This window comes from Clupea harengus, chromosome 9, assembly GCF_900700415.2.
Source record: "Clupea harengus chromosome 9, Ch_v2.0.2, whole genome shotgun sequence".
Lineage (NCBI taxonomy): Eukaryota > Metazoa > Chordata > Actinopteri > Clupeiformes > Clupeidae > Clupea > Clupea harengus.
In genome coordinates this window covers 12,056,118-12,075,249 of record NC_045160.1, presented here as the reverse complement: position 1 = coordinate 12,075,249, position 19,132 = coordinate 12,056,118, and the positions used below count along the sequence as shown (strand labels likewise).

At 40.0% G+C, this 19,132-nt stretch overlaps 2 protein-coding genes across 5 annotated transcripts in view; one reads left to right on the top strand and one right to left on the bottom strand.

Moving 5' to 3' along the window:
- LOC105907847 (tubulin-specific chaperone cofactor E-like protein) overlaps nt 1-3,975 on the bottom strand; it is a 14,699-nt gene extending 10,724 nt beyond the window's left edge. The window contains exon 1 of one of the 3 annotated variants that reach the window (XM_031573448.1): nt 3,724-3,975. The gene's annotated coding sequence lies outside the window, so the exon portion shown is untranslated. Of the gene's footprint in view, nt 1-197; nt 496-3,723 lie in introns of those variants that run through there. The other 2 variants (XM_031573449.2, XM_012836248.3) reach the window with 2 other exon arrangements.
- On the top strand, nt 3,002-19,132 carry vmp1 (vacuole membrane protein 1). Of its 2 annotated transcripts, none has more exons than XM_012836240.3 (12): nt 3,002-3,104; nt 4,002-4,108; nt 4,369-4,501; nt 4,598-4,688; nt 4,962-5,072; nt 10,994-11,158; nt 11,542-11,673; nt 13,230-13,310; nt 13,538-13,654; nt 14,516-14,577; nt 17,665-17,767; nt 18,201-19,132. In XM_012836240.3, exons 2-12 carry the CDS (start codon nt 4,030-4,032, stop codon nt 18,342-18,344), a joined length of 1,218 nt encoding a protein of 405 aa, XP_012691694.1. In that variant the 5' UTR covers nt 3,002-3,104; nt 4,002-4,029; the 3' UTR covers nt 18,345-19,132. The 2 variants fall into 2 exon arrangements, with proteins under 2 accessions (XP_012691694.1, XP_012691695.1); XM_012836241.3 differs by lacking the exon at nt 3,002-3,104 and adding an exon at nt 3,150-3,476.

Sequence of the window (19,132 nt, the reverse complement as noted above, 5' to 3'; positions counted from 1 at the left end):
GACAATTGTGTGCCAGTCAAAGGATGCGTGATGTAATCAGGCTACGGCTAACGCATAATGATGGAGAAGCGGAAAAAAAGCCTACTAAAATAAGCACGAATGATGTTCTCGGGCTTAGACAATATAGCCTCACAGCACTAGTGACTGCGGAATGTCGCTAACGTTACATATCTGATGTACATATTTTCCAGACGTACCGTTATTCTACTGTTGGGTAAATTGTTTTGGAATGTGTTGCGCTCACCTTAGCCGTGAACCTGTACGTGCGGTTTTTGTTATTGTTGATTCAGCTGTCATATAAACGACCGCCTTCTAGTAGGAAGTGACGTAGCATATTTCGCTATAAAATAAGAGATTATAAAATAGGAACCCACAAAAGCATCCACAGTGATCCTAGAGTTCATATTATAGGGAAAGAAAAAATACAGAACATGTAGCCTGTGGCCTACATAAGGAAAGATAGGGACTACTAGAGGACGATATAGTAGGCTGAGCAGTATGTTTTTTAGCAGAGCAATGTTGCATGATGACATTCAGAAATTCCATAGAGAATAGTCCATTATTTTAAACATATGTCGAATCCCCTTTTCTAAAGCTGCTATGGGCTACTTAATTTAACCTAGCTGTTTTATTTGAGTGCCATTTTCAAGACACTACATATTGATGTTAAAATGTTAAACCAGTGATGCTGGAGGAAATCTTACATTGTAAGAACTATAACGTGGTAAGAGTCACTTCGGTTCGAAATACTGTAGCAATAAGATTGTGTAAGCAGATTTTGTTTATGCTATAGGTCTTATAAGAAAGATGTACTGGGATGTATTAGTGCAAAGCTGAGGCAGTTAATATGCCAACACGCTTTGGACAAAAGCGTCTGCTAAATGACTAAATGTAAATATAAATGTAAAATGCCAACAAAAAGACACTGGAAATAATTGTTCTTCTGGTCAGCTTCTTAAATAACTGATGGCACTGTAAGTAAGAGAAAACTCCTCATTACATAATTAAAACCTGCTCTATAGCCTTCTCTGGTTCCACGGAACACTGGTTAACACACTAAGACATTTGAATATCTTAGATTTCTTAGACATTTCACCACATTCCCTACTTGTTTAGAGTCGTGTAGTCAAACAAAGTATGACTGAACTACTCATTGGGATCAATCAGTGGTAGCCTATTTCTAGATGATGGTAGGGCCTTCCCCTAAAATTTGACCAGCCAATGATGACTTAATTTGATGTGGCTGTGTAAACTTCCATTATATTTCATCGTAGCATACCTGCTGCTGCAGCCCCATCATCAGTCCAGAAGGGGGCAATAACACACCAATTTTGCAACTATGCTATGAATTCCCCAACAGTGGCATCCCTTTGGCCAGTTATGCTAAAGAGAACAAATGGCATGTAAAAATGTGGGGATTTTGTGTAGAAACTATTTGAAAAGATAGTTGGCTTGCATTCATTCGACAAGCATAGTAAATGAATCAAGATCAACATGTTTGTATTTACAATCAATCAATCACTGGCAAGTGATGGATTTTAAGATTATTCAGTTCTAGCACCAAGTGTTGCCAATTTTCAAAAGTCCCTAATGTTAGAAACAGAAATAGTTAAAAGCGGTTGCTCTCAAACATGAGGAAAAGAGTAAAGTTGGCCCCAGTCTCGTATGGGAAAAATGGCCACACAGGTGGCTTGGCCTAAGTCCTTATAAGCAAATGCCCTGTTGTCTACCTTTTTAGTATTAAAGCAGCAATACGAAGTTCTGTTCCAAAACTAGTAAGCTAACTACCTAAAAGGCATGCAAAAACCTTGCAAACACCACCAACAGCCCAGCTGACACTGATAGAAGCTTGCCAACACACTAACTTGTGTCTTTTGGCAGTTTAGCTGGCAATGTCATGCGTGAGAAAGCTTTTCTTCCATTTTTGCAAGGTGTACCAGCGCGTTACACAGAACTACATAGGGCATATCCTGGATGGCTAGTGGGGAAGACACAGGTGTTTATCTGTCCTTCACATGACCATATGCTATCAAAATGAATTTGAGTATGATACCAAAACTAGTTGCCTATAAAACCATATCTCAAAAAGTGTCAAATTGTTGCATAGTGTTACTTTAACAATGTGGCTGCCGAACTCAAAAAATACATCTAATTGTTTATACCACAATGGTTAAGTTACTTTCCTTTTTTCACAATTGTCCTTTTTAATACATTTACAAACATTTTTAAAATCCGGTTTTTGCTTTGTTATTATGGGAATTAAGTGTGGATTGATGAGGGGAAACATTTCAAATGATTTTAGCAAAAGGCTGCAACATAACAAAATGTGGAAAAAACTGAAGGGGTCTGAATAATTTCTGAATGCAATGTAATTATCTGCTCTAACAAGCAGTCATTTAAATTGTAGCTTTGGCCTGTACTGTAGGCTTCTTGCCCATATGTTTTGTTAGGACAGTTATTCTCTGTCCAATAACTGTTACTGAGTTATATCTATATTGTAGCACTTTGCTTTTTTGTGTGTAAATGACAACCCATAAACAGCGTTGTCACATTTTCTAAATATGAAAACAAAAGTTATAGTGCACTTATGTCTGCTCCCCATGGTTAAATTACAACATTATTTTGAATGGAGGGGAGGAGTGAGTGAGTTTAAATGACTAACGTAACTGATCTGTGGTCATTTCATAATTTTTCATATCTTGTTTCCAAAGAAAACCACAACCCTGGAAACAAGTGACCTACGTACAATTCTGCTGCAGAGCAATTAGAACCGTCCTGATACATATCCTTCATTAAATGTGTGAAGACATAAATACAAATATAATGTGCAATAAGTATTGTAATAAACAACTGGAAAATGTATAGATGTATTTACCAGATGATATATGTATGTATTAAGTGATGTGTTTATCTAGATGCACTTGGTGGATGATATATACGCCGATATATTTACCACTACATCTAAAAATATGTCACAAAAATTCCTCCATAGAATATAGATAGATATTTGGTCGCATGAATGAACGTGAGTTTCCGGTCACGTGCTCCGTCGTTGTAGCGTGTTTTAGCTGCGTCGGTTAACTGGGACTCGCCGAGGAAATAAGGTATGACTGTGCATTCAGGCCACATATTAACTCTTATTGCCGGACAGCCACGTTTATGTCATCTTTCATATGTATGGAAATGTCCTATTAGCGTCACGTCTGCTTTAAATCCCACAACGCGTTCATCTTGCCAACCCTTATCACCAGCCGGCTACTTAGCGTTACCATTAGCCTAGCAGCTAGCTACTGAGTTGATACGTCCTATCTATTTGTTCTGGGCATGTAGGGTTGGGTTCTTGACCTATAAAGTTAAAGTAATGTTTGTGCTGTCATAAAGCATGCATTTCAATTGAAATATATATATATCTTCGAAGAACAACATTACAGGGAGAAGCATATCACGCTAACATTTCTAACTAGCAATCCTAGCAGGTTAGTCAGGTAATTTCATTCTTGGCTAGCATGACGTTAATGTTACCGACTGACAGACCTAGTAACCGGTATCAGTAAATGGCTCATACATCTGCTTGTACTTGACTGTGTGTTGGCGTTAGTCCCTAACGTTAACTGATCAACAAAGTAACATGGCCAGTCCTTACATTACTCTGATTATGCTCTTTATAAATTATAGAAATATATTGCCCTATAGCTAGGTACGTATTAAAATGTGATGACTTACCACTGTGTTCTTTGAACTACACTATCACGTTGGCAACATTGACTGCAAAGGTGCTATTATTGACATATTTGGCAACGCAGCGTGAGTTACTCATCTCTCTTATCTAGCTATCTGGGGTTAAAGTACGAGGAAGGTTTTTCAACAGCTTCCGTGTTAAAAGACAAGCGCCATCCATTGCTGTACACGAGGTGACCTTGTGGACTATGAGTCTAGTACCCTGGAACGTCCATTGCTATTAAAGGTACTTTATCTAAAGTTATTGTAAAACGTGTTTCCAGGTTTCTGATCCCTAACCAAGTCAATGAGATGGCTGAAAATGGAGTAGACAGTGAAGGAACACAGAAACGCGCTGGAGCCAAAGAAAAGCAAAATGGAAATTTCACAGGTTGGCAGAATGTTATTTAAATTGTCCAGTAGTCCAGGTAGATGAATGATTATGTAAACTTTGAGGATGACATATTCTTAATAAATCAGCACAATCAGTAATTAATCATGGCACATTATTGCCGTCTTTTTAGTAGAAACCTACTTGAACTTTAATGTTGTTTTTTTCTATTCCCTCATCATTGTAAGGTTAATAATGCACAGAATGTCCATATCCTACATAGTTCTTGATCTGCCAAGTGTCCTGCTTTTCTCATCCAGATTCCTCCGTTCGGGATAGAAAGCAGCAAGACAGAGAAGAGCGTCTGTCGCTGGTCCTGTGGAAGAGACCGGTCCAAACCCTACAGTATTCATTTCTAGAAACTCTGATCACCTTGAAAGAGTGGACACTTAAGTACGTTGTAAGCGACTGAAAAGGCTTTCATTTACTTCTTCAGCACAGTGCCTCAGTACTGTTGATTAACGGACTTTTCTCTTGTCCCCTGTTCAGATTATGGAAACGACGTGGCACAGTTTTGTTATTCCTTTTACTGTTATCTATTTTCTCAATGGCCTACTCCGTAGATGGAACACATCAGAAGGTAGGGATAAGTCTCTGTTGCAAATTATTTGTTTGTTGTTGTTAATGCATAATATGACCCAACAATAAGGCTTACTGATGCCTGGTTAAATTTTACAAATCTGGTTAAACAATTAGCAATGTCGTTTCCAGGTCTTTTGTGGTTGAAAAAGCATCAGAAAGTCTACTTGTTTACATTCATCCATATGCCTGAGGAGAAAAAAAAAACTCTTGATTTTATCTTTTTTGAGGCTGTATTGCTTTGTTTATATATTATGAATTTTGTTTGCTCAAGTATATACAGTATATGGAGAAAAGGTTCCTGTGGTGTGGCTACTGGGTAGGCTTGGGTATCCTGTCCTCAGTAGGCCTTGGGACAGGACTGCACACCTTCCTGCTTTACCTGGTAAGATCATCTGTGTCTGTTCTGATTGTTGCATCTTTGGCTATATGGTTTTATGCATAATTGTAAGCACTATATATCTGGATATTGTATATCCCAGTTGTTTTTAGAACCTAACCTTAGATTTTTTAAATAATTAATTATTAGAATTCACAAATCTAAAGTCCATAAGCTTGGTATGTGGTTTGGTTTCCCTATTCTACATTTTTGTACCTTCTTCCAGATTACCAAATAAGTTTAGTTATTTAGCAGATGTTTTTGTTCAAAGCAATTTACAGAAAATATACAAAAATAGAACAAAAAAATCACAATCATAACAACAACAAAATAAGATGAGTAACAATACACACACAATATAATATATCTAATGTTTATAAATGCTTTTAAAATTAATATATTTATAAGAAATAAATTAACATGGAAAATACTAGGCTTAAAATAATAGAATAACAGTCTTAAAAAGTTATATTGAAGTTTTCAAAATTCAAAAATGTTTTATATAGAGAACTCCTCCATACAATGAATAAACAGTAAAGGAAAACATATTACAGAAAACAGTAAGATAACACATCTTAGTTTAATTTACAGATTTTAATTGATACATTCATGGTATTCTTAAATATCATGTGTAAGCATTTTATCAGGCATAATGCTAACAATTAGGAATTGAAGAATTTCATTTCACTGGAAACAGGGTTTCCATGGCAGTCTGTGGTCAGTGCACACTGTTCACCAACATCCTTTTGACGCAAACAAAACCTTGACGGGAAAGAAATGTTTGATTGTGGCCAAGGCATGAGACGCATTTCTGTGATTGAGAAAGGGTTTTCTTCCCTTCCTGCAGTGTGAATGTGTCCTCAGCAATGTGACAGACGAGGAAGCGAAAGTGTCCACTTTACACATGATTATTCTGAGGTGTTGGGATACTGATCTGTGATTACTGTTTCTTGTTTCGCAAGAGTGAAGAACTATGACCGTTCTACTGTCTGATAAACTTCATATCACATACTCTTTCCAGTCATTCTGAACCTTATTATACTTACATTTACATCTTCTTTTGAGAGATACCTTTATGCAAAGTGAAGTACAGAACAAGCAAATGGGTGATCATAGAAATTTCCAGAAGGAAAATGGACTGGACAATACGTTAAAAGCAATAGAAAAATCCTAGAAGGAAAAGAAGAGATTCAAGGCATCAATGGCGATTCCCTGTCCACTGTAGCTCATTACAGTTTTCTTTCTTCTTTTTTTTTAAAGAAGAATGGAGGGATTCGGAAGAATGTGTGTGAAATGGAGTAGATTCTAGACTGAAAACTTTTCCCACTTTGTAGTGGCACCACTATAACATGTTATCAGGTAGAAATTAGTTGAAAGGAGTGTATCGGGATAAGTGAGTTTATGTGTCTGTGCTGTTATGGTGGCTTCTTTGTTGGCAACTTGATGTGAAAAAAAGACAAACAGTGGTGCGACAAGCACCCTGATGGCTGATTAAAGAGAAAGTTAAAAACCTCCCTGTTCTGAATGTGAAAAGGCCTGACTGGCAGATCTGCTGGTATTGCATTGTGGTCTTGACATGAGAGGACCGGTGCCTTATTAAGGACTTGTGTTGTGTAGGCCTATTATCCCTGATTTTTGCACAGTCTTACATGATGGTGACACCAATGAAATATGGTCAGTGAGGAGTAGTTGGTACCCCTCATCTCACTGCACATAATAATCTGAGAGAATGTGTCGACTCATCTAGGTGACTTCACGTAGAGTCATCAACTCTTGTTCATGCGACTGGATTTGGAGGGAGGTGATGTGTGGGTGAGCCTTTCACATGATACCCCAATCCTACCCCTCACAACAGCAGTGGTCGCACAGGACAGAAATACATCTGCCCAGAAGGCAGTGCTGAGCCATCACCGAGCCTCACTGTCACGCAGGGACCTGCTGTTGCACTCAACGTGCGACTCCAAACCTGGGCTCTGGAAATACTGCATGTAGACTCAGCAGTGACCTTTTTAGACAGTGCTGCTGGTAAACTAATCTAGTTTATTGTGGTCTCGGCTTCAAAGAGAGTTCGTTCATTTGATGGGGAGTATTTATAAAATGTGGTGTTTTGCCTGTCATAGGAGGAGTGTGTCCATCGGAGTGGGTAAAACATTTTGATAAAGACCCTCCTAAGGGGTTTTGACTTCATCCCGAAATGGTTCCAAGCTGTTATCAGGGTGCAGAATACCCAATGTGTAGGCACCATGGAAGAGGTATGAAGTATAACTAGTGTACAAAAGAGTTCCATCTTAATATATTTCTCATTTTAAATAGAAAAAAAACTGTGGTCTACTACAGAGTCTATTGTTTCCTTGGTCTTGGGAGGGGGTTGAATTTCATTTAGGATTAGATCATAATCTCCGTCGGTTGAACCCCCACTCCAGATGGTGCATGCAATGTACTACTTACAAAGTGCAATATGCATGGAGTGCGATGTCCTGTCTGAAAAAGCACCCTTTTGGAGGGTGGAGTCTCCGATAATCCATCAGTTATCGCCTCTGGTGTAAGAAATCCACCACGTGGAAGGAGTTGCTCTTCCTGTCTTGACACTGCATTTAATACTTCCTTCTCAGGAAGCCCAACAGTTGTGGTGACCAGCACACTCATTTTTCAGTGGTTCAGCTCAGACACAGCTATCATACTACACAGTCTAGGTTTGACACTGTGTGTCAGTTGTGAGATTACTTGAGTTGTAATGTGAGGAATGTTTGCCACTAACATTCTTCCACAGTCAGATTTGTATATTAATGGGTTTTTGGAAGATTGCCTTTTTTGATTCATAGAATGACCTTTGTGTCAGCTTGGTCACGTCTTGAATTGCATTAGACTTTGACCACTTACAATGAAACGGCCTGTATCATGGGGACATGAGCCAGCATCTTAACATTCATATCTGGCGTGTTGTACTTCCCCAGTATTTTGAAAACCCTCCTCTTTCTCAAGACTGGTCAGTAACTCACTGTGAGAAAGGAATGAATGCGTAGCATGTCTTATCTGCTCTGTTCTGACGAACATTTAAAAAGGAAGTGGGCCACTTCATTGGATTTCCCAAACTGTAAAGCTGTGTTTGGAATGTTCAATTATTCACTCACTCACTATACCATATATTGAAAAATGTATTGAGTTTACTATGTAAGGGAATCATATGTTAAAACAATGGCAGATTTTGGATACTACAATCCAAGGAAAGTCTCGCCACTCAGCAGCCATCGTGGCAACGCCTCTGGACAACTATTTCGGGCAAAAAAGATCAGGCTCCTATTTAAATGAATGGGGAAAGACCTGTAACTCCACATAGGATAGTCAAACAGACATTTAATATTCATCACATGAATCCATGTTTAAAAATGATATAAACAAACAATCAAATAAGGCTAAAAAAATCTTCATGTTGATTGCCCACTGCGCATGACACAATTTCTCGGCTATTGCTTTGGTAACAGTGGAAATAAACGGAACGTTCAGGTGAGGCGAAACGTCAGTTATGCTGTTTCCAACGATGTGATTGTCTGTTTATAATACAGGACAGGACCTCCAAATCGATCCAAATCCATTTAGCGCAGGGGTACTCAATAGGCGGACTCCAGTCCGGATCCGGACCCAGATTTGAATTTAAATCATGATCCAAGCGAGTTTTTATTGTTACGTGATTTCGTGCTATATATTGTGTTCCTATTCGATGTGGTTTCTATCTTCCGTGTCCAATCCAGAGGTCCAATCAGGAGCTGTAATAACAACATCACTATGACAACTCACTCACTCAATGTTGGCCGCGAGCTCTGTGGGTCACGCAGGTTGTGTGTGTCAATGGCAACAACGCGGGCAGATCGATTTGTGAACGGTATCTGTTTATCAGCAAACGAAAATTATGGCGTGCTCTAAACCCGACAAAAACCGAAAAGTTGATTCCAAAAATTCGCGAGTGGACTGACAAGTAGCCTATGCATTTGTGCCGCCTGTGGGGAGCACAACACCGATGTGTTTAATCTGCAACGAGACGGTTGCCCTTGTCAAAAGTGGTAACGTGAAATGTCACTATGAAACAAAGCATGCACACTTCGAACAAAATTACCCCCAGAACTCTGAGGTAAGGGCCAGAAAAATAAACCCACTGCAATCATCATACCAAGCAACATGCAGTGTAATAGTTAGATCAGCCACACAACAAGAGCGTGCATACCTCAACATACTGTTGTGAGTCTGCCTTTTCAACCATGAATATGGTGTAAAACAAATACAGGAGCACACTCACTAATGAACACTTACATCAGTGCCACCGCATGGCCCTCACATCTTTAATGCCCAAGTTTAACACACAAAAAGGTGTCACCTTTCACACAAAAAAGACCAGACCACATCACATTTTGTGCATAGTTCGAACTTTTTTGTTGGAGTTATGTTTTTGGATTTTGACCATCACTGTTCCGGACCCTGACCTGAATGGAAATTTGGCGAGTGGACCTTTTGGGTTTCTAATTGAGTACCCCTGATTTAGCGTTTTTGCGGAATCCCCCAATAATTTCCCCCTCAGTGATTTGTCTCCTCCCTTACAATGTCTCTGCTAACATGCAAATTAGCGAATGGCCAGTCTTTGCAGTTTTTCACCTTGCAATAAATTGTTGCACACAGGAGAGGTTACAGTGAACATTGTCTGTATACTACAATTTGTGGTTCACATGCACAATTCTTTAGTGCACTGTATAGTGAATGAAATTTTGATCACCATTACAGAATGACTGTTACACTAAAGTGTGCACTCTTGAGTTAACAGAGCTTCAGTATTGGGCATCAAGTCACTTATTTTTTCAGTAATGACACACGGAAAAAAAAATACTTCTTTTTAACCTTGGCTGCAAAGCACAGCTGCACCCATAAATTATCTTGTTTAAAAGAAGGGGTCTAGACAGAGCCACCTTTTGAATGTGCCTCTCTCAAAGGTGAGGTTATGCCATTGCAGGAGGCTCTTTGTAGGAGGTTCAGGAACTATGCGTTAGTGGTCTTCAGGGTCAGACACTAAATCCCTACCACATACCAAGAAAATGGCGTCAGGCTGACAGAATGTGGTGGGAGTGGGAGAAGTTGATTGCAAGCACACACATTTTTTAAATTAAGTGTAGAAGACAAACTGAATGGAGGAGTCCCCTTTGAAATTATATTTGAATTTTAGCCACACCATGCACATGACTGTCTGATTACTGTATACCTAAACACTAGTTATAATCTGAAAAAAATGAGGTGGAAATAATGAAAAATAAGTGTCATGGAGCCACACACAATCAGATGTCTTTGAGGATAAAGGAGATGCTTTTTACTGGCCTGCGATACCAATGTAAAGTAGTTTTCTGTGTTGGATGAAAACCTGCTATGTCCAGATATCTCGTATATAGTCAGGACCATTTTAGTCATTCCAACCCAAGCAGGCAACTGAAGGAGTCATTTTTCCCACAGTTTTGCTTTTGGTAATGCTAAACCCTGTCCAGATGGGGATGTCTCACATAGTCATCTGGAATTTTCTTACAGCATACAGGACCTGTATGAAGGCATTAAAAAGCTGATGAATGCCCCCCACACACACGTACACACACACACACACACACACACACACACACACACACACACACACACACACACACACACACACACACACAGTAGAACTCCCCTGCATACTTTTGGCTGACACATTAGATCTGCAATGACTAATCATGTTGCTGGCTTTTCTTCTTTCCCCATGCAAACTGAGGCTTCCTCAGGCTTGTCAGCCTGTGATAACAGAGCAGTGGAATCCTAAGTCATCCCCCGTTTTATGTTGAAAGATTCCCCCTTGTCAGTTTGTTTTTTCATTGATGTGCATCCACCCTCAGTTTCCTTTTGTTCTCTGTCCTCCTCAGGGTCCGCACATAGCCTCTGTCACCCTGGCTGCATACGAGTGCGGCTCAGTCAACTTCCCCGAGCCGCCTTACCCCGACCAGATCGTGTGCCCAGATGAGGTGGCACATGGCACCATCACGCTCTGGACCATCATGTCCAAGGTCCGACTGGAGGCCTGTATGTGGGTGAGTCAGCCCCCAGCCAGAACTCCACCACCACCAAACAATGGGCCCTCATTACTGGCCCCAACAGTCAAACACAATCAATTCTTCAAGACTGCTTAGGTGAAAGGTTAAGGAATGCACTCTCCGCCTAGTCTTGTGGTTCAGAGGGAAATTGTCGGGTGGTGAGAGATGCGAAGTCTGTGGTGATGGGCGGGAAAAAAATGAGATGGAGCACATTTACATGGAAACTCCATTGATGCAAACTTTTCAGGCAGTAGTATGGTTTTTACACTCAATAAAACACAAAAGAACAACACAGAAAACCTGATGAAGCTTTTACACAAAAGTGTTTTGCTCTTTTTGCCCTTGTTATTGATTCGCTATGTGTGTGTGTGTGTGATCAGGGGGCGGGCACGGCCATCGGCGAGCTGCCTCCGTACTTCATGGCCCGGGCAGCCCGGCTCTCAGGAGCTGAGCCAGATGATGAAGACTACGAGGAATTTGAGGAGATGCTGGGGCAGGCTGAGACAGCCCAGGTGAGCACACTCCCTTTGCCCTGCTCTCACACGCCCCACATGACAGGCCTCTCTCTCCCTCCTTTTCTGCCTCTCTCTTTTAACGGCTGCGGGGGCTGAATCAGAGCTGTCCTCTTCTGGACTGAGCCCAGACAGAATAATGAAGTGGTGAAACATCTGAGTTTTCCCCCAGCGAGAGGGAGGCTAATACAGTAGCCTCAGTCAGGAGAACAAAGAAGAGGGGTACTTGCACAGCACACCGATCAAAGGATGAATGTTGTCATGGAATGTACTGGAACAAAGACAGTAGTTAAACAATAGGTGGGTTGCAGTGGAAGTTTATTCTTGTCTGCTTAGAGCAGTGACACATGTCCTTGTGAAAAAGGTAGAGAGGCTGATAGACACAAGGCCGTGTGAACTTGGTGTCATCTCCCTGAAGATGACACAAAGACAGTAGACATATAAAAACACTCCCTGAGGCTCTTCCCTTCCCACCATCCATGTCCAGCTATAGACGCCTATCCATGCTATGGTTGGCTCACCACGATCACATGACTTCCACTGAAAGCCCCTCCCCTGACTTCCAGTAAACCCGTTTAAACAGATGGTGAGTCAGAGTGCAAAGCTTCCCTTTAATCATAGCCTGTTAGTGGAGACTGGACCCTTGAGGTGCTCTCCTCTTTCTCCCAGAGTGCTCCAGATTGTCAGCTGCTAAACATGAGCCATACGGGCTGCCTGTCCCTCACACAATCTCTTAGTCAGCATGGGGGGCCCCTTTGTTTCTCAGTGGGATTTAGATTAAGCTTGTTTGAGGTGCTGTCAGTTGGGTTTCCACAAAAGCCCTATTGATTTTACCCCACCTCCCCTGCTGTATGTCATGCTCCCCTGTAGAGGTCTTGGACACAGCAGGGTTCAATAACTAGAGGATGTTTGGCTGTAAACTGAGACATACATTCCGGCCATACTGTGAGTCCTTGGTCAGTAGCACCATAGTTCATGGTCTTAATGAGAGCGCCATGTGACTGAATTGGCGGAGGCCATCTTAACTGCAGTGTGCTATTTATTTCACATTGAAATTGCCACCTAGAGATGCTGGTCAAGACCTTTTTTTGTCTGCAAGTGGTACTTAGTCATCTTGGCATATTTAATTGAAATTGTGTTGTTTTTTCCCCCCGGTGCATATAATTAGAAGAATTTAAAGACCTGTACATAATGTTAAGGCTTTTGCTGATAATAGATTAAGTTGCTTATAAGTTCTTTTTTTTTTTTTAAATGTGAGGGTGGATTAGTGCTTAAGTCCTTTGCTTTTTAAATCACTCTCAAATCTTAACACTTTTGATACATTTTTTTTATTGGCAACATTGGATAATTTAGCAACTTTTTCACCTTGACTTTTATAAAGGATTTTAAAATTACTGTTGGTGATCTTGTGTCATTTCTTTTTTTATTGTTCTTTTGTTTGTCTTCTTAATGTATTAGTTTTTAATTTCTGTGTTTTAAGTCGCCTTTGTAAAGCACTTCACCACTGTGATGTGTTTTAGAAATGAAGTTGCCTTGCCTTGTTTGTTACCTTTCAGGACTTTGCAACAAGAGCAAAACTAGCTGTACAGAACATGGTCCAGAGAGTAGGCTTCTTTGGAATTCTTGCTTGTGCATCCGTAAGTGTATATGTTCCTCATTAATCATGTGTTTACTGCTTATTCCATTGATTGGTTTAACACCCTAATAGAATGTGTTATTCCATCTGATCTTCATATTTATATGGGTACATACTGAATTTCAGTAAATTTCAGATGATACTAAATCTAGTAAATCTACTTTGGACCTTTGAATGTATTTTAAACATGCATTATCTTATGTTTGTCACTTGTATCCCTCTTGGTAGATTCCAAACCCCCTGTTTGATCTCGCTGGAATCACATGTGGTCATTTCTTGGTACCTTTCTGGACCTTCTTTGGAGCAACTCTCATAGGAAAAGCAATTGTCAAGATGCACATCCAGGTAGTTTTCAAAAAAGTCTTTAATTATATGTGGTAGATTTGGTGTCTGTTTTACAAAATTGTATTAGTGTTTAGTGACAACTTTAAAATGGGAAGTGGAATACCCAAAATATAAATGCATTTGTTTTTTATGTATTTGCCCCAGTATAGAGTACTTTTAGAAACCTAACAAATATCATAGAATAATTATAATAGGAACAGTGTTGGTGGTATGACCAGTATATGGCTGTGGTTTTCAAATTGGCTTTTGTACCGCTGTTTAGGGGAAAGTCTGCCTGTTGGTGGTCTCCTTAATGTCAGGATGCGAGACATAAAAGAAGGATTGTTTTAAAACAAAGTCAACCAAATCAAAACAAACTGAACCCAGATTTTAATCAGATCGTTTTATAGATGGCTTTTCAAAGTGATCTGGTTTGTATAAATTGTGACCCATGCGTTTGTTTAAAGAATCTCCATTCGAATGAAATGGAATGTATTTTAATTGAACACATCAAACCCGGATTTCCCGTGATGGGGGGTGTCTTTGACTTTGCTAGTTGAACCCACACCAGTGAGTGACTAATCGCACTCCAGACTGTGAAAATGCAACTCTAACCATCAAAGCAGTCCAAACACACACACACACTGCACCAGGTTGCCATCTCACAGGCTTCCATCCCTCTCTTAGGGGCCTTTGTGTGTGGGCCCCCAGGCTTCTCGTGTCATATCCTGTCCGAGGCTGGCAGGCTTGTCTAGTGCGGAATATTGCCCCCCTCCAGCCATGTCCGTGTCAAGCTTACATTGTCTCCCTCTAAGAATAGTAATGCTCACTGTTGAATCACTGTCTGAAGTCCTGTGTCCACATCTCTTCTTTTTCCCACAGAAACTGTTTGTTATCATAACCTTCAGCAAGCACATAGTGGAGCAGATGGTGTCACTTTTGGGGTGAGTAATCAATGCTCTCACAGGGGGAAAATTGTATCAGTAAGAACATCATAGTTTTGCATATGATTGGTAGATAGACTAAATTAGTCTAAAATTGTAGAATGGGTTATTCCCCAGGTACTCCTAAATCTGATTGTATTGTAATTATGGTTAAACTCCCTCTCTGGAGTTCATTATGTATACGTCATTCTCTGGGATGTCTGGATGGAAATTATAGCATGATGCCACATCAAGTGTGAGCCGTCAGTCATCTTCACCTCATCCATAATCATTATTGGCATGAAATTTTGCAAACTCCCACATCTAGTGATGAGTATGTATGCCCAGATCATTAACTTATCTGTCTGAGAGGCAGTGACCAGGCTTAAGATCATCCGCTGGAAGCTGACTAGTCGCTTAGTATTTGAGTGTCTCAAGGTTTTTTTTTTTTTCAGAGCGACATCCATACTTCATACTCTATACTTCTGGTAATTTAGATATTGTGTACTGGCATGGCCACAACAGATTTACATTTCGTAAACCCTGAATACTTAACAAAATGAATTGACATTGTGAAACTTTTTCTTGTTACATTGAAATGTATTATTTAACAAATCATAATAAATACTATCTTCATTAAATAGATGAGGTAGCATCAAGTCCAGGTCATTTTAAATGTGGATATTTATGTAATTTAGTAGTATGGTGGTAGATGGTATGTTCATAAAATAATTCATCACACCACATACCTGTGGTGAAACCATACTTTTATCTATATGTACAATTCGTATTATTATTATTATTGTTATTTTTACCAGCTATTAAACTATGATGTTAGCACTACAGGTTTATTTCCCACATATGAGCTGTTTGGGCTTGCACTGATAAGATGCCTATGGCACTTTTGCCCATCTCAAACTAGACTCTTCATGTACTTCAATTTGTATTTCCAAGAGGTTGCTGTGGCGTTGAGGCACATACAACTTATGTGATACATTTATTAATTCACGCTACAGTACTAAATAGTAGTAATACAGTAGTAAATGTTTACTCCTATTTAAATCGTGTTAGGAGGAAAGTTTATAAAAAAAAAACGTCATACTTTTACACTCTACATCTGTGGTGATAAGACCTTGCATTGAGAGATTTGTAAGATCTGAAAATGGGTGTGTCCCAAATGCGTGGATACTAGGACATTGCAAAACACAGACAAAACTTTTTTTCCACATGACTCGCTGTTTTCTGCCATCTTCTCATTTTTAGTTTTTTTATATATAAATGTAGTAAAAAAATATTTATATAATATAATATGTTTTATAAAATCTAAAACACTGTAGATTAAACAAATGAACATTATGTAGTTGACATCATGCATGGACAAAAAAAGGCTCTGAGGCGGAATAGTTAGGATCTTCAAACCTCATGAAATTATTAAAAAGGTGGTAAATATAATATATATATTATAATATTTATAATATATATAAATATCTGAACAATTGTCCTTTCACTAATATAATGTCATTATATATATGATTATATAATGGGACACTGATATCATGGTAAATATCTGAACAATTGACCTTCCACTAATATGATGTCATATTTTAGAATGGAACACTGATATCATGGTAAATGGTAGAAAAGGACAGCGGAAATCTCCATTTATGTGTATCACAAGATGATGATGCATTCGGCTGCCTTATTTTTGCTGCTAGCTAAGACGTTATTGGTTTAAAGGCTCGTGTTAGCTGTGGTGACAGGGATGAATCAGCAGCCCATGGGTGGATGGCATCAGCACCCTGCTTGGCACCTACGAGTCATAAGAGTGCGGCCCTTAACCCCACTGGCCCCACCGCACTGCACTGGAGATGTAGCTTGTATACGCAGAACTAAACTCCACTAGAGTTATTGTGACATTATGGTTATTTTTCCAGGCATGTATTTGTACCCTCACAGTAGTTCACAAGAAGCAACACGTCCGACTCCGATGTGCTTTTCCCATGTGTTGCGTATCCTAATGTGGCGTACACGATGGCATCATACAGCATCAGATATACTGGCAAATGAGTCAGATGATGGTTGAGTTACAGCTATTGAAACCTCAGTAGCAGCTTAGGTTTTCACCTAATGTGAACCTGAGACACAAGTCAGAATGCTCTCTCTTGTGCAGTGCCTTTGGAGTCAGATAGGGACCTTGAATGGCTTTTCCCCTGTATTTTCTTTGGTTGTCAGCATCTCCAACCATCAATTTCTGTAAATGGAAAATTCACTGGATAATGTCATCCTATTTGGCTCACTTGCTTTTGCTCTCATAGAAAGGGGATATTTTCAGATGACAACTTTGTGTGTGTGGAACAGAGCAGATGTAGTCCCTGAATGTGATTTGTTTGTAGAGGTCCAACATTCAGACAGTATCTGGGAAGAGAGGGTATGACACACAGTGGTTCTGTGATAAGCATTCTGAACAGTGCTGCTGACTCAGTGTCCTGACTCTGATGATGACAGCAAGAGGCCGGGTGAGTCATGTGTTGCCAATAAATGCCTTGTTTTGCAGTCGGAGTGACAGTGCTTATCAGACACGGTATGGTATGTTTACAATTAGGTCATTAGGTTCTGGATTATTGGTGTTGGTATGATGGTTGGTTTGATGGTGTCACATATTTTGAAGCACTCTGATGGCACATTGCTCATTTTGAAGATGAAAAGGTGCCTTGTTGGGTCACTGGGCCATTGACTGAGGTTTGAGACTAGTGTGTCAATGTCATCTTTTCCTTTGGGTTTGAGACCGGTTCCTAATATGGGCTGTGTTGGTATTGGAGGAACACGCCTTCCCTCATCTGGGTGGTGCCTATAAGGCAGTGATGACACAGGAACGACTCACTTCCCCATTAATTGGTTGAAACCAGTCTTCACAGGAACCCCGGTGTTATAAGTGAGGGGATGTCAGAGCTCTGTCAGCAGTGGCATCGGCACACTTCAGTAGGAGTGGGACATCAGAAAGGGGCCACTCTTAGCTCTCAGAGATGCAGGGGACCTTTTATTCTCCCATGCTACTCTTCGGGTTCAGCTTGGGTAAGTGGTGATTCTTGTCCTTTTCTCTCTCCACAGTGCTATTCCAAGGTTTGGTCCATCCCTCCAGAAGCCTTTCCAACACTATCTGGAGGCCCAGAGAGACAAGCTGCACCATCGGGCTGGAGAGGGCACTCCTGCGGTAAGCTCAGGCCTGTCTTTTGTTTGGCAGGGAAGTAGTCAGGGACAAAGATCTTGGAGGCAAAGAGATCTCAGAAGCTTGTGTTTGTCTTATTGAGGTTCCATTGTCTGGGCTAGCTGTTTAAGCATCTTGGCTATAAGTACTGGTGTTGGCCAAAGATTTTCAGTTTGCATCAAGCTTCACTTCTAGAGAAATGCTGTCATTGTTCAAAAGCAAGGGGTAGAAAAGGCAAAGGCTGAGCATGGAGAAGCTCTTGAACCAACCAAGTTGAAGAGCTGCCTTTCTTGTTGGTTTAGTTTTCCAATCAGACCAGGCCATATGTTGTGTATTCCCTGATGAGTATCTAAGCACAGCATTTTAGCCAGTGATTTGTGAGCCAAGGCTTTGGGAGGTTTTTTAAATATTGAGAGGTGTTCCTGCTTTGTCTACACAGGGAGAGAACTGGCTGGCCTGGGTGTTTGAAAAAGTCGTCCTCGTCATGGTCTGCTATTTTATTGTCTCGATCCTTAACTCTATGGCACAGAGCTATGCTAAACGGATCCAGCAGAAGAAGTACTGTGAGGAGAAAACCAAGTGATAGACTCACCTACGTAACACTTCCTGCTCCCATCAGGATGCTTAAAACAAGAATAAAGAAGAAAAAAAAAACTTTGAAGAAGCTAAAACTGGCAAACGAGGGCCTACTCCATTTGTGCTTATTTTTCTGACATTGGGTCCCTTAAGTTTCTGCAGCCCCTTTTTTCAGCTGTCTGTCAGGTGAGTGGGTGATTGTATGATTTACACACTAAATGTTCTACTCATTATCGTCTTATCAGGACCTTGCAGACTAGCATAGGCAGCAGTTTACTGAAGGTGTTGCCTTATGCCTTATGCAACGATGGGGAAGATGCTTCTATTGAAGTGAAAACCGATCTTAATCACTAGATTGATTTTATTTAATTTTCTTCTGTGCTTAACTGTGTGAATGGTTAGATGTTAGTTCTATGTGTGTCGGAATGATTAAATGTAGAATGATGGGTTTTTCTTGGGTTATGTTTTCTCTTTGTTATATTGTCATTGTTTATAATTGTTCATCAAATATAGCAATATTGAATCCGGTCAACGTGGTATTTTACCATTTTTGCACATTGTGTAAATAGTTATCATTTTTTGACACGGCTGACATGCATTTTGATGTCTGAACAGAAGTAAAATCTTGACACATAAAAGTACTCATAGTGACTATACATAATAAATATCTAATATATGGCCATTTTAAATCTGTACAGTTAGACTTAACATGTTAACAGATTCTATAAAACTGCCTCAATCTGTCTCGTTTCACTGTCTGGAATTATTGTTTCTAATAAAGACTATTTGTAGAAA

Excerpts from the sequence above, each read along its gene's own strand:
- vmp1 (XM_012836240.3), top strand. The coding sequence starts at position 4,030 with ATGGCTGAAAATGGAGTAGACAGTGAAGGAACACAGAAACGCGCTGGA. Across the intron at positions 4,502-4,597 it reads TTGAAAGAGTGGACACTTAA|ATTATGGAAACGACGTGGCA; the intron begins GTACGTTGTAAG and ends TCCCCTGTTCAG. Across the intron at positions 17,768-18,200 it reads CTGGAGAGGGCACTCCTGCG|GGAGAGAACTGGCTGGCCTG; the intron begins GTAAGCTCAGGC and ends TTGTCTACACAG.